The sequence below is a fragment of the Phacochoerus africanus genome, chromosome 5 (assembly GCF_016906955.1).
Source record: "Phacochoerus africanus isolate WHEZ1 chromosome 5, ROS_Pafr_v1, whole genome shotgun sequence".
NCBI lineage: Eukaryota > Metazoa > Chordata > Mammalia > Artiodactyla > Suidae > Phacochoerus > Phacochoerus africanus.
The window spans coordinates 129636200-129649273 of record NC_062548.1 but is presented as its reverse complement, the minus strand read 5'-3'; the positions used below and the strand labels follow the sequence as shown (position 1 = coordinate 129649273).

Below are 13074 nucleotides of genomic sequence, written 5' to 3'. Positions count from 1 at the left end.
TAAAAACCAGAGTCCAGGCGTTCCCAGCATGAAGGTTTAGGAACCACTTTAAACGTTTGCATGAAACCTCCCAGGTCTGGCTTCCGATTCTGCAGACAGCTCTTTAAGGGAAGACCAGGAACGAGGGGCAAGCCCAGTGTCCAGGGCTGCTGTGTCTTTTTCCGTCTACTTGCTCAGGCAGACTTCCAGCTCCAAAGGGATTAGCATTTTAATGAACAAAACAGTTGGAAAGGCCAGTGCAGAGTTTTCAAGCACTTCAGGTCTAGAAAAGGAGCAGGAATTCTCTGACTCCGTTTGTCATTCGCCGGATAGACTGTCCCAGTTTCATTGTGCCTGTCTTCTCAAGCTCTGGAGAGCCCCAATTGTCCCTAGTATCCTTTGCTCTATGAAGGGGTCTTTCCTAGGGGTGGCAATCCACGCTACCAAGAAGGGTGGGATTGGGGTGATAGGATGCCTTGAATTGTGTCCCCCCAAAAAGATATATTGAAATCCTACCCCTCAGTACGTTGGAATGTGACTTTCTTTTTTTTTTTTTGTCTTTTTGCTATTTCTTGGGCCACTCCCGCGGCATATGGAGGTTCCCAGGCCAGGGGTTGAATTGGAGCTGTAGCCACCGGCCTACGCCAGAGCCACAGCAACTCGGGGTCCAAGCCGCGTCCGCAACCTACACCACAGCTCACGGCAACGCCGGATCGTTAACCCACTGAGCAAGGGCAGGGACTGAACCCGCAACCTCATGGTTCCTAGTCGGATTCGTTAACCACTGCGCCACGACGGGAACTCCTGGAATGTGACTTTCATTGGAAATAGGGTCACTGCTGATGTAATTAGTTGAGATGAGGTCATATGGGAGGGGAGGAGGCCCTGAATCCAGCATGACTGGCGTCCTTAGAAGAAGAAGAGAACGAAAAACAGGGAGAATTCGGTGGGCCTGTGGCAGGGATGGGGATGATGGGTCCACATGCTAAGGAATTGCGACGATGCTGGGCAGCACCAGAGCTGGGGAGGAGCCAAGGAACGATTCTTCCCTGGAGCCTTGGAAGGTGCCCTGCTGGCACTTGATTTTGAACTTGTGGCTTCCAGAACTGGGAGGGGATCAATTTCTGTTGTTTTAAGAATTACCCCCCCGCTTGGTGGTGCCTTGCTACGCATCCCTGGGAAATTAATACAGGTGGGCCCTGCATACTTCCTCTTTCCAAAGCTTGGTGGAGGCATCCCAGGATCCTGGTATGAGGTAGACACAGCTATAAGATGAAGATTTCGGAAAGGAACACTTTTGGGGTCTTGGCCAAGCAGGCAAACAAATAGGTCAACCAACCGCACAGATATAGCTTCTTTTTTGTGAAAGATAAAATTATAAAGATAGTCTGCATTCAGGGGCCAAGAGCATCCCTTTCTGTTAATGACAGCTACTACCTCCTGAGCACATTTTTCCAAGCCTTTTTTTTTTCATATTTATGACGTCACTGAATCCTGAAAGCCCACAGGACAGTAGTTATAATGTCTAATCCACAGACCTGGACAGGAGACGCAGGCAGGTGGAAGGAATCTCTAATAAGTGACAGGCAGTTTCCACCTCCAGACCTGGCTGACCCTGGACTGCAGGTGTGTTAGTATACATCCGTGCTTTTACCGGGACCGCAGGAAAGGGAACTTTTTTTTCCCTTTTTCTGGAGGGGGGGCTTTATTTCTATTTGAATTTTTTTTTTTTTTTTTTTTGCTATTTCTTGGGCCGCTCCCGTGGCATATGGAGGTTCCCAGGCTAGGGGTCGAATCGGAGCTGTAGCTGCCAGCCTACGCCAGAGCCACAGCAACGCAGGATCCGAGCCGCATCTGCAACCTATACCACAGCTCATGGCAACGCTGGATCCTTAACCCACTGAGCAAGGGCAGGGACCGAACCCGCAACCTCATGGTTCCTAGTCAGATTCGTTAACCACTGCGCCACGACGGGAACTCCTATTTGAAATTTTTATTCAGGTATTACACAAATAACACTATACCAACAAATTAGGGGGGAAAAAAAACCCAAACTGATTTCACAGTTCTTTTTCTTCCAGTCATTTCTTTTTATGTTTTTCTGCTGCACCCACAGCACATGGAAGTTCCTGGTCCAGGGATCAAAGATCTGAGCTGCAGTTGGAACCTACGCCACAGGTGCGGCAACACCAGGTCCTCCTTAACCCACTGTGCCACAGTGGGAACTCTCCACCAGGCATTTCTGAGTGTCTGCTGCATGCCAGGCACGAAGCTCTGATCCTGGGGTGAAGGTGGCAGGGTCACCTGCTTGGGTCCCTGACGCCTCCGTAGCAAACTCACATGGTCTAAGTGACTTTTAAGTCAAGTCTAGTGAATTCATTTCTATAGCCCCAAAATTTCCTGCCAGGTGCCTTTCTGGGGGTGGGGGTGAAGGCGGGGCGGGGGCGGAACTCTCTGATTTTCTTTCCCTTTGCTCTCTGAGCACTGGTCACGTTTGCTTTCTGGCAGCAACACTGGCTCTTGTCTTCGACGTTTTGAAATTAATGTATGAGCTGTAAAATGTGGCCTCGCTATTGTCTTGATCGTCATCCTTTTAGGAACTTTCGAGGTTGAACGTATCTCCTCGCACATGTTTCTCGGCTTTTGAGGTCTTGGTGTTTTCCTTACTGATTTGTATGGGTCTTTGGATAACATGTAAAGTAACTTCTTATCTACTGCTCATCTTTTCTTAAATCGTTTTCTCAATTTGTTTTTCTTTAAATTTTGGTTCTGTCCCTCATAGAGCCTTCTGTGAGGGCTACCTGCCGGGTTTTACCCGGTTTGAGGTTTAGGGTGATGACAGTGACAATAGTGACAACGAGTATTCATTGAGCATTTTCTGTAAGCCAGGCGCTGTGATAGGGACTTCCATTCTTTCTGTCTCCTTTTTTTTTTCTCTCTCTTTTTAGGGCCGCACCGGCAGCATATGGAAGTTCCCAGGTTGGGGGTTGAATCAGAGCTGCAGCTGCCGGCCTACACCACAGCCACAGCAACACCAGATCCGAGCCACATCTGAGACCCACACCACAGCTCACGGCAAGGCTGAATCCTTAACCCACTGAACAAGGCCAGAGATCAAACCTGCGTCCTCATGGATACTGCTCGGGTTCCTTACTGCTGAGCCACAGCAGGAACTCCCTCCATCCTTTCTCATTTCATCACCACATACTGATTATTGGGTACTTTAGATGCCCAGTCCCTTACCTGAAACCCTCAGGGTCAGATTATTTTGCAATCAGAGTGTTTGGGCTTTTTGAAAAATCACACGGTTCATATACCATTTAACACAACAACTTTAACAGGACGTTATGGATTTAATGTTAATGTCCCCTCAAAATTCCCATGCTGGAGCCCTGACCCCAGTGTGGTGCATGGCGATGGGGCCTCTAAGGAAGTGGTTAAAGGTTATCACTGACGAAGTCAGTTCATCCCAACACGGTCGTAAGTATGGGGCCCTGATCCGATAGGATGATTGTCCTTCTGAGAAGTGACATCAGAGGGCTCTCTCTTCCCATCCACACGTGCACAGAGCTCAGGCGGACACACATCGAGAAGGCAGCTGCCCCCCAGCCAGAAGCAGCATCAGGATGAAATCTAACCTGTCGGCACCTTGCTCTTCCCGGGCTCCGAAGCGGGGAGAAACAAAATGTCTCTTGTTTAAGCCTCCCAGCCCGTGCAGTTTGGTGACGGCCGAGCCAAGCTTGGGTTCATTTTCACTGAGCCATAGTGGGAACTCGCAGAAAGAACGGTTCCTTGGTCCTTCTGCTCCCCACTTTTCTCCTCCTGTCCCTTTGCAGTGGCTTCTAGGCATTCCTAGGGAAAAACCACCCTTTCTCTCTGGGCTCCAGCCTCACAAGCCTTCAGGAGCTTGGCTGGCCGATTGAGCGGAACTTGGCTCTGTGCAGGCAGGAGAGGGGCTGAGGCCTGCAATAAAAGAGGGAGCCTTCCCCGACAAAAAGGATGGGACTACAGCTCTTCCTGGCATCGCGCTGGCCAGGGCACGTCTGTGGGGGCTGGTCCCTAGAGCAGGCAGCCCTGCCTATGTCCCCAGGCTACACCGCAGCCTCGCACCAGGCAGACACACAGGCCAGAGGCCCCAGAGGCCAGCTGGTGGCCCCCGGCCTTCCAGAGCCCACAGAACTCTCCTGCGGGGGTGAACAGCTGCTCCCTTCCTGGGAGAGACTGGAGAGTCTGATGGCAACTCAGCTGATCTAACGCTGCAGCCAGCTTCTGGGCACTGCTGATTTGTCATTTGTGGAAATTCATGGGACATCCGAGCCCACAACCTAAGAGTGTAAAACTACAGAAGAGGTTGGCAGATGTCCAGGAGAGCCGAAAAACAGCAATAATAATACTAGTAATAGTAACAAGAGTAACAACAAAAATTAAGCCAGCAAAAATGTATTCTTTATTATGCACCAGGCTCTGTGCTAAACAGCTCTTCAGAAAACACTAAAGATGGGTATTATTCATTCATCTCCATTGGACAGGAGACAGAGGCTCGGAGGTGTGAGTGGCTTGCCTGCAGGTGCACAGCTGGTGAGTGGCAGAGCTGGGGGTCCCCGTAGGCGGCCCGACCGCGTGGCTTGAGTTATTAGTGATGGAGAGACTCGTCCGAGTGCTGCATCGCCGGACAGTCATTGCTCCTCTGCTCATTCTTCGACTTAATCCAGGGGGGCTTCCTGGGGGAGTCCCAGGGCCGGACCCCGTATGCACCAGGGTGGGGCTCCCGGGCTCCCCGGAATAGCGGCTTCACGGGGTGGCGCTCTCGACACAGGGAGCCCAGGGCTTCCAGGAAGAGCTTTCTGAAGGAGGAGGACACGGCGTTGTACAGGACAGGGGTCACCGCCGAGCTGACGTAGAAAAGCGTGTTTGTCACCATGTAGAAGTAGTGGTAGAAGTCGTAGAGTTTTCTGGAAGGGAAGCCGGAAGGCGGGGTTAGAGGCCCTGCCGCCTGCCTGCCGCGTCCCCCCCTCTTTCCGCGCGAGAGCGCGTCCCTCCTCCAGGGAGTGAGGTGACCAAGGCCTGTTTCTGCCAGTGGGAAGCACGAAGTGAATTTAACCACAAAGTCCCTGTCGGAGTTCCCCACGTGGCTCAGCAGAAGCAAATCGGACTAGTGTCCATGAGGACACGGGTTCAATCCCCGGCCCCGCTCCGTGGGTTAAGGATCTGGCGTTGCCGTGAGCTGTAGGTCGCAGACGGGGCTGGGATCCCGCATTGCTGTGGCTGTGGTGTAGGCCGGCAGCTGCAGCTCTGATTCAGTCTCTAGCCTGGGAACCTCCTTAGGCCGTGGGTGTGGCCCTAAAAAACAAATCAAAAAAGCAAGAAAAGAAATATTCCATCGACACCAGCGGCCCCCGGCGGATGCACTTCACCTGCATTTGAGTCCCCGTTCCAGCTGGGACCATGACACACCTGCTAATGGACAGGGCAGCCATCCAGCCCCGAGACACTGGGAGCCTCGCGCTGCTGGCTGTGGCCAAGGAGAAGTGGCTTCACTCAGATGAGAAAGTCCTTTTGAGAAGCCACACCCCTTGTTGCTGTGGGAGGGGCTGTGTGTGTGTGTGTGTGTGTGTGTGTGTGTGTGTGTGTGTTCATGTGGGGGGGGCACTGGTCGCTCTCAAGAGTGAGGCATCTGTTGACACAGCTATTTTCTCGGAAGCCACGTGGACTCTCTCTTCTCGGATGTTTGACTCCCACTTAGATCCGGGCGAGGGGATTTCTGAAAGAATGGTGCCTCTGCTTTCTCCGGCTGTGCTGTAAAAGGGTGGGCACGGCCTGGGCTCTGTCTCCGGGGCCTTTGGAAGCTCATGCAGTCATAGTTCTGAGTTTTCCTTCCTCTTTCCTTGTAATAACATGGCCCTGCCCTGCTCCCTGGCTTGCAGGCCGCCATCCTGGAGTCAGGACACTCGGCCCCCGCCCCGACTACCACTCACGTGGCCTTATCAGTTCAGAGAGGTTTCTAGATAACGCTCCAAGCCTAGCTGAGAGCTTTTGAGATAACAGACCAGGCACGACCAGCTGGAATGGAGGCCAGACTCCCAGAGAAGCCAGGATTGGGGGTCCCTCTGGAGAGCAGAGGCGGCCCAGCCCCTCCCCCCGTGGCCCCTCCCCCGTGGCCCCTCCCCCCCGTGGGCCCCCCGTGGCCCCCTCTCCGTGGCCCCGCCCCGTGTGCCAGGCTCCTCCCCACTCACTCGGTCCACGCGTCGTCTGGGACATAGCAGTACATGAGCCTGCGGGCGTGGTAGGGCATCCAGCAGACCACGTACACGGCCACGATGCCTCCTGCAGGGCAGGTGGGGGGAGACAGACAGACAGCAAACAGGTTCTCAGTTACTGCGTCTCCAGGGAGGAAGCTCCAAGGCGACCTCGGCATTTCCCAGGAACTCGGCCTCGGAGGCTCCATGTTGACAGGGGCCTTTGAGGTTATCTGATACATTCTTTTCTAGATCTGTCCCCAGACCGGGTGTTACCCTACCCTCCGAGTGAATGACCACCTTATTCCTGACCTGTACGCTGACATGCTTCTAGAAACTTCTATAACATCTATAACTTCCGAGCCACTAGAATATATTCCCAACTCGGCAGGAGATATTCCCACTTGGTGGTCTACCTGCAGGGACTACAGGACTTGAAAGTCCTTCTGCCCTTTACAGCCCCTCCCTCCTCCTGACTGATGGCACTGCCATCCACCTGGCACTCAAGTCATAAGCCGGAGAGTCGTCTTCTTTTTCCATCACCCCAAGATTCAGTCAATGAAAAAGCTCCTCCCTAGCATCTCTGCTCCCCACTCTTCCTCCTCCCTTTCTCTGCACCCACCCCAAGGGGCCCATATCTTCCCTCCACTAGACTATGACTGCAGCCTCCCAATTGCCCCCATTGCCCCCAGCCTCCTACCCCTGCCCTTCCCTCCTTCCACCCCTGCCCTTGCTCTCCAGCCCACGTGGCCCCTGGACCAGCAGTGTGCACATCGGCTGGAAGCTCCGGCACACCGCAGACCGGCTGAGTCAGAATCTCGGGTGGGGGGGCGCCCAGGGCTCTGCATTTTATGACTCTCCGCATCCTTCTAATGAGCACGGGAGTTGAGAAGCGCTGGATGGTCCATCCTCGGACAACTGCTAAGCACATGTATCTCAAGGGCATGTCCCCCTGTCATTTCTGGACACTGACTCTCTCACTGACGGCCCGTAGTCTATGGAAGGAATTGCAGACCCTTCATGTGCTGCTTTTGTTACTTGTCACGTCACGTTACTCTTAGGTCTTACATTTCTGTCCTGCACAAGAGACCTCAGCGCTGATGACAGCAGAGCCCCAGTCTCTTGCTGGATCCCTCAGGCCTTCGTGAGGGCCTGGATTATAGCAGGAGCTTGCACAGACCTCTGTTTTCCTGGGCATTTCAAGTGGCCCTTACAAAGCCAAGTTTGCCCGGAAACTTGCAAAAACAAACAAACAAACAGATCACTATTGTATTTGGGAAGGTGGAGAGTTGGTGGAAAACTGGATTTGGAGACCCAGCTGGTCTGAGGCCACAATTCCTGGTCTGCACGGCCTTAACTGCATCTGCTCCTCATGGCCATCCGTGCGGCCAGCCTCCCTGAGAAGTGGCCAGGCGCCTGCCTGTACTTGTGTGCCACTCCCTGGAGCAGGGGGCAGGTCCATGGACACACCTCCCACGCCTGCCTCTTATGACACCACATCACCTTTCGAAGGCTCTTGGTGACCGTGTAAGTCCTGGGGACATAGAGAAAAATGAAGCCTAGAGGGAGGCAGTAACTTGCTGAAGGTCATGTGGCCAGGGGCTGGCGGAGGAGCACTGGGGTCCGGGCGGTGTTCTGGAGCACTTAACTGAGAACTTGGATGCTGAGCTGGAGGCCACGGATCCGGCCGGAGCCCTTGTGTCTCACGAGGCTGGCCTGGCGGCCCAGGGACAGTGTCTTCCTCTCCTCGCACACGAGCTGCAGGGGGCTGGGGGCAGAGCTGCCCGTGGCAGAAGGGGTGGGCACCTGGGAGCAGAGGGCCGCCAGGTGGCTGACGGTGACCCCATTCAGGAAAGCAGTCAATGCCAAGGGGAGCACGAAGGACACCAGCACATTGACCTGAAAAGGTAATTCCAAGGGTTATGGTGGTGTGGCCCTAGGCTTGGGGACGCTCTGGTCAACAGGCTGTGCCCCAAAGCCCAGGAAGCTGCAGGGGTGGGGGTGGGGGTGGAGGTGGGGGCAGCAGCAGGTTTACAAGATGAAGTTGAGAACATTCGCAGAAAGCAGGGAGAGAGCAATGAAAATAGAGATGATGAGAACACTTGGGATGTTTAGGATGCTCACCATCTAAATAATAGTCATTCTAGAAAGAGAAAAAATATAAAGAAAACAGAGGAGAGCAAGTGAAAATGGAAAAAAAAAAAAAACTGAACCCAAACCACATTTAAGAAAGTTTTCCCAAGATTGAGGGATACGAGCTTCTAAACGGAAAAGCACCTGGAACGACGATTGAAAATAAATCCACAGTGGGAGCTCCTGCTGTGGCTCAGCAGTAGCGAACACTGGTATCCATGAGGATGCAGGTTTGATCCCCTGCCTTGCTCAGTGGGTTAAGGATCCAGTGTTGCCATGAGCTGTGGTATAGGTTGTAGACGTGGCTCAGATCCGGTGTTACGGTGGCTGTGGCCAAGGCGCCAATTGGCCCTGTAGCCTGGGAGCTTCCATATGCCTCAAATGCAGCCCTAAAAAGCAAAAAAAAAAAAAAAAAAAAAAAAGAAAAGAAAAGAAAGAAAGAAAGAAAGAAAAAAAAAAAGAAAAGAAAAGGAAAGAAAGAATCCACGTCAAGGCAGATTCTTAAGACTTTTCGCAAGTGGAGATAAAGACAAGATCCCAAAAGCTTCCAAAGGGATAAAACAGGGCATATACAAAGAATGGAGACCCAGAATGGCATTAGACTCTTTCACAGCAACAGTGGAAGCCAGAAAATCATAGCGTGGTGCTGCATAATTTGTGAAGAGAAACGGTTTCCATCCTACAATTTTCTGCCCAGCCATGATATAAGAAATGCGAGGATACCATGAAACATTTTCACACGTGCTCATTCTCAAAAACTTTTCTCTGGACACTTTCTCAGGTCGCAGGAGGTTGGTTACAAGAGCATATGTTCCATCAAAGTAAGGTTAGGAGCCAATACAGAGGGAGACCTGGGATCCCCCGATCCGGTACCACACAAAGGAGCAGAGGGACTGGATGGTGTTTGCAAGGTGCCAGCTGTGCATCCAGTGAGGCTGGAGCAGAAGAGAGGGCTCCAGCGATGACTGAAAAAAGATGAAGCTGGTAGATTATCAGATGGGTCTGAACATTTTGAACTTGTATTTATACTCTTTTTTTTTTCCTTCTTTTTTAGGGCCGCATCCGTGGCATCTGGAAGTTCCCAGGCTGTTGTTTGAATTGGAGCTGCAGCTTCCTGCCTACACCACAGCCACGGCAACTCGGGATCCAAGCTGCTTCTGCGACCTCAAGGCAATGGCAGATTCCCGAGCCACTGAATGGGACCAGGAATCAAACCTGCAATCTTGTGGATTCTAATTGGGTTTGTTACCCCTGAGCCACAATGGGAACTCCTGGTATTTATACTTCTGGTGGAGAAGGAGAAAAGTGAGTTAGAAATAAATGCAGAGGAATTCCTGTTGTGTTGCAATGGAAATGAATCCAACTAGTATCCATGAGGACGTGGGTTTGATCCCTGGCCTTGCTTACTGGCTTAAGGATCTGGCATTGCTGTGAGCTGTGGTGTAGGTCACAGACGCAGCTCAGATTCGACCCCTCGCCTGGGAATTTCCATAAGCAGCCCTAAAAAAAAAAAAGATATTTTATACTCCCAAACTAAGTCTTTGAAATCCAGCTTGTATTTTACACTCATTTATACCTTTTTTTTTTGTCTTTTTGCCATTTCTTGGGCCATTCCCTCGGCATATACCTTGTTTATCAGATGTTTAATTTTTCAAATTCAAAATATATGTGTTATAGTGATCTCTTCTCCTCACTTCTTCCTCTTTGCAAACATTAAAAAAAAAAAAACTAAGGAGTTCCCTAGTGGCTCAGTGGGTTAAGGACCAGGCATTGTCACTGCTGTGGCTCTACTTACTGCTGTGGTGTGGGTTTGATCCTTGGCCTGAGAACTTCTGCATGCCACGGGTACAGAAAAAAAAAAGGAAACCGTACATATTTAATAGTACTTTTAAATCAAAATACCAGTGCGCTGACCATTCTGCTGGGTAATTCCCTGTAACTCAGAGCCTGCGTGGAGGCAGCTGGGATGCTAGGAGGTGAATGAGTGTCCTGTGCTGCTCTGTAGCCGGGATGTGCTGGGGCCAGCAGCACGTGGCTGGACTGCTGAGGTCTCAGGTCATGACTCTGACCATTTTCCTAATTTCCAGCCTGACCAGTTCCATGATGCAGTTACTGTTGGTGGGCTTTGTTTTGTGTTTGGTTTGGTTTGGTTTCTTTCATTATCAGGTCCAGATTGGGGTAAGGAATTTTAGTACTTGCAAAAATGTCTGATATAGGAAGTGAATTTTTAAAAATTAGGGATTCTGAGTAATTCTCCTTAGGGGACCTTAATAAGCAACTTTAGAAGTAAGTGGCATGTTATTGGGTTTAACTTCCTATTTTTCCATATTTTTGTGAAGGCTCTAGTCTGTAATGTGTTTCTTCTGCAATCCTTTATTAATGTGGAATGTTCAGGCCTCTCTTTTTCTTTCTTTCTTCTTTCTTTCTTTCTTTCTTTCTTTCTTTCTTTCTTTCTTCTTCTTTCTTTCTTTCTTCTTTTTTTTTTTTCCTTTGTGGCCACACCCGTGGCAGGCGAAAGTTCCTGGGCCAGGGATTGAATTTGCTCCACAGCAGTGGCAATACTAAATCCCTAACCCAATAGGCCACCAGGGAACTCCCAGACCTCTCTTTTATATCTGCACAATATTTCATTAAACTAGTTGTTCTTTTAGCTTGTCATGGGTCTAAAGATGACAAGTTGGGTGATAATAAAAAATAGAAGCTGGAGTTTCTGTTGTGGCTCAGCGGGTTAAGAATCCAGCTAGTGTCTGTGAGGATTCGGGTTCAATCCCTGACCTCACTCAGTGGGTTAAGGTTTGGGCCTTGCTGCAGGCTGTGGTGTAGCTTGCAGATGCGACTTGGATCTGGCATTTTGCTGTGGCTGTGATTGTGGTGCAGGCTGGCAGCTGCCACTCCAATTCGACCCCTAGCCTGAGAACCTCCATGTGCGCAGGTGCAGCCCTAAGAAGACAAAAAAAGCAGAAGCCTGGGGTGGGTCAAGAAATCTCTATTTTTACCAGCTTCCCAGCTAATTCTTACACCTGGTCATTTTTGGTCACCACTCATGCCAAAGCAGGAAAAGTAGACTTTCAGAATTTTGAATTTAAATCTGGAATTCTCTTTATTTATTTTTTAAATCGAAGTATAGTTGATTTACCATATTGTGTTAGTGTCAGGTATACAGCAAAGTGATTCAGTTATATGTATTTTTTCAGATTATCTTCCATAAAAGTTATTACAAGATATTGAATGCAGTTCCCTGTGCTCTGCAGCAAATCCTTGTTGCTCATCTAGTTTATGTACAGTTGTTTGTGTCTGTGAGTTCCTTTTCCTAATTTATTCCTCCTCCCCACCTTCCCCTTTAGTAACCATAAGTTTGTTTTCTATGTCTGTGAGTCTGTTCTGCATATACGTTCATTTGTATTTTTTTTAGATTCTACATATAAGTAATATCATATAACATTTGTCTTTGTCTGGAGTTGCCATCGTGGCACAGTGGAAACGAATCCGACTGAGAACCATGAGGTTGTGGGTTCGATCCCTGGCCTCGCTCAGTGGGTTAAGGATCCAGCGATGCCATGAGCTGTGGTGTGGGTCGCAGATGCAGCTCGGGATCCAGCGTTGCTGTGGCTGTAGTGTAGGCCGGCAGCTGCAGCTCCGATTAGACCGCTGGCCTGGGAACCGCCATATGACGCAGGCGCAGCCCTAAAAAGCAAAAAAAAAAAAGAACCTTTGTCCTCGTCTGATTTACTTCACTTAGTATGATAATCTCTAGGTCCATCCATGTTACTGCAAATGGCAATATTTCATTCTTTGGACGTCTCTAAAATGCCTCACTTTAGCCAAGTCCGCTCCCCATAGACGAAAACACAGGCTGGGCGCGCCTCCCGCTTACCTGGATGCAGACCTGCAGCGTGGTGCGGCTCACCAGCGCGGTGCACACGCGCGAGGCGGGCTCCGGCTCCCCACTGGCCGTCTCCAGCTCGTGCTTCTGCCCCATGATAACTGCCATGGGCAGGGCCAGGCCCAGCGAGGCGGCCCAGACGAGCGACAGCAGGCGGCGGGTCCTGCGCGGCGTCAGCAGGCGGCGGGCGCGCAGGGGCCGGCACACGGCCAGGCAGCGCTCGGCGCTCAGGCAGGCGGCGCCGAGCACCGTGGCGTAGGCGCACAGCTCGCGCACGAAGTAGTAAGCGCGGCAGCCCAGGTCGCCGAAGACCCAGGGGTAGTGGAACCACACGAAGTTGTAGAGCTCCACGGGCACGCAGACCAGCAGCAGCAGCAGGGCGGAGAGCGCCAGGCTGAGCACGTGGTAGCGCAGGCGCCCGGGGGGCCCGGCCCGCGCCTTCAGCACCACGTGCACGGACAGCGCATTGCCCGCCGTGCCCAGCGCGAAGATGAGCGAGTAGAGCGCGGTGAACAGCACCTTGGCCCAGAGGCGCGTGTCCACGCCCAGCCGGGCATCCAGGCTCAGCGCGGAGCCGGGGCTCGGCCCCGGGGGCCTCCGGCTGCTGGGCTCCATCCCGCTCCCGCGGCTGCGCTTCCTCCCTCTCACTGCCCGGAGACTGGGCCCGCTGCCCGGCTAGGGAGCACCTCCTCCTCTCTGGGAACCTCCAGAACGGGAGGGCACGCCCAGCGAAGGGCGCCTCCGAGCCGGCGCGGGACCGCGAGTGGATGCCTGTTAGCCGAGCTCACATTCTTCAGTGGAGTTTGATGCTGGGCAGGCGACGGGCTCCTTTTGGGACCCGGA

General features: G+C 51.8%; 1 protein-coding gene across 1 annotated transcript; it reads right to left on the bottom strand.

Annotated features, from left to right (window-relative positions):
• Nucleotides 1-4417: 4417 nt before the first annotated feature.
• On the bottom strand, nt 4418-12846 carry NTSR2 (neurotensin receptor 2). The gene is given in 5 exon segments (XM_047779243.1): nt 4418-4767; nt 4769-4931; nt 6213-6303; nt 7865-8114; nt 12223-12846. Coding segments are annotated over 5 exon segments (1404 nt in total). The 3' UTR covers nt 4418-4491.
• Between the last annotated feature and the right edge of the window lie 228 nt (nt 12847-13074).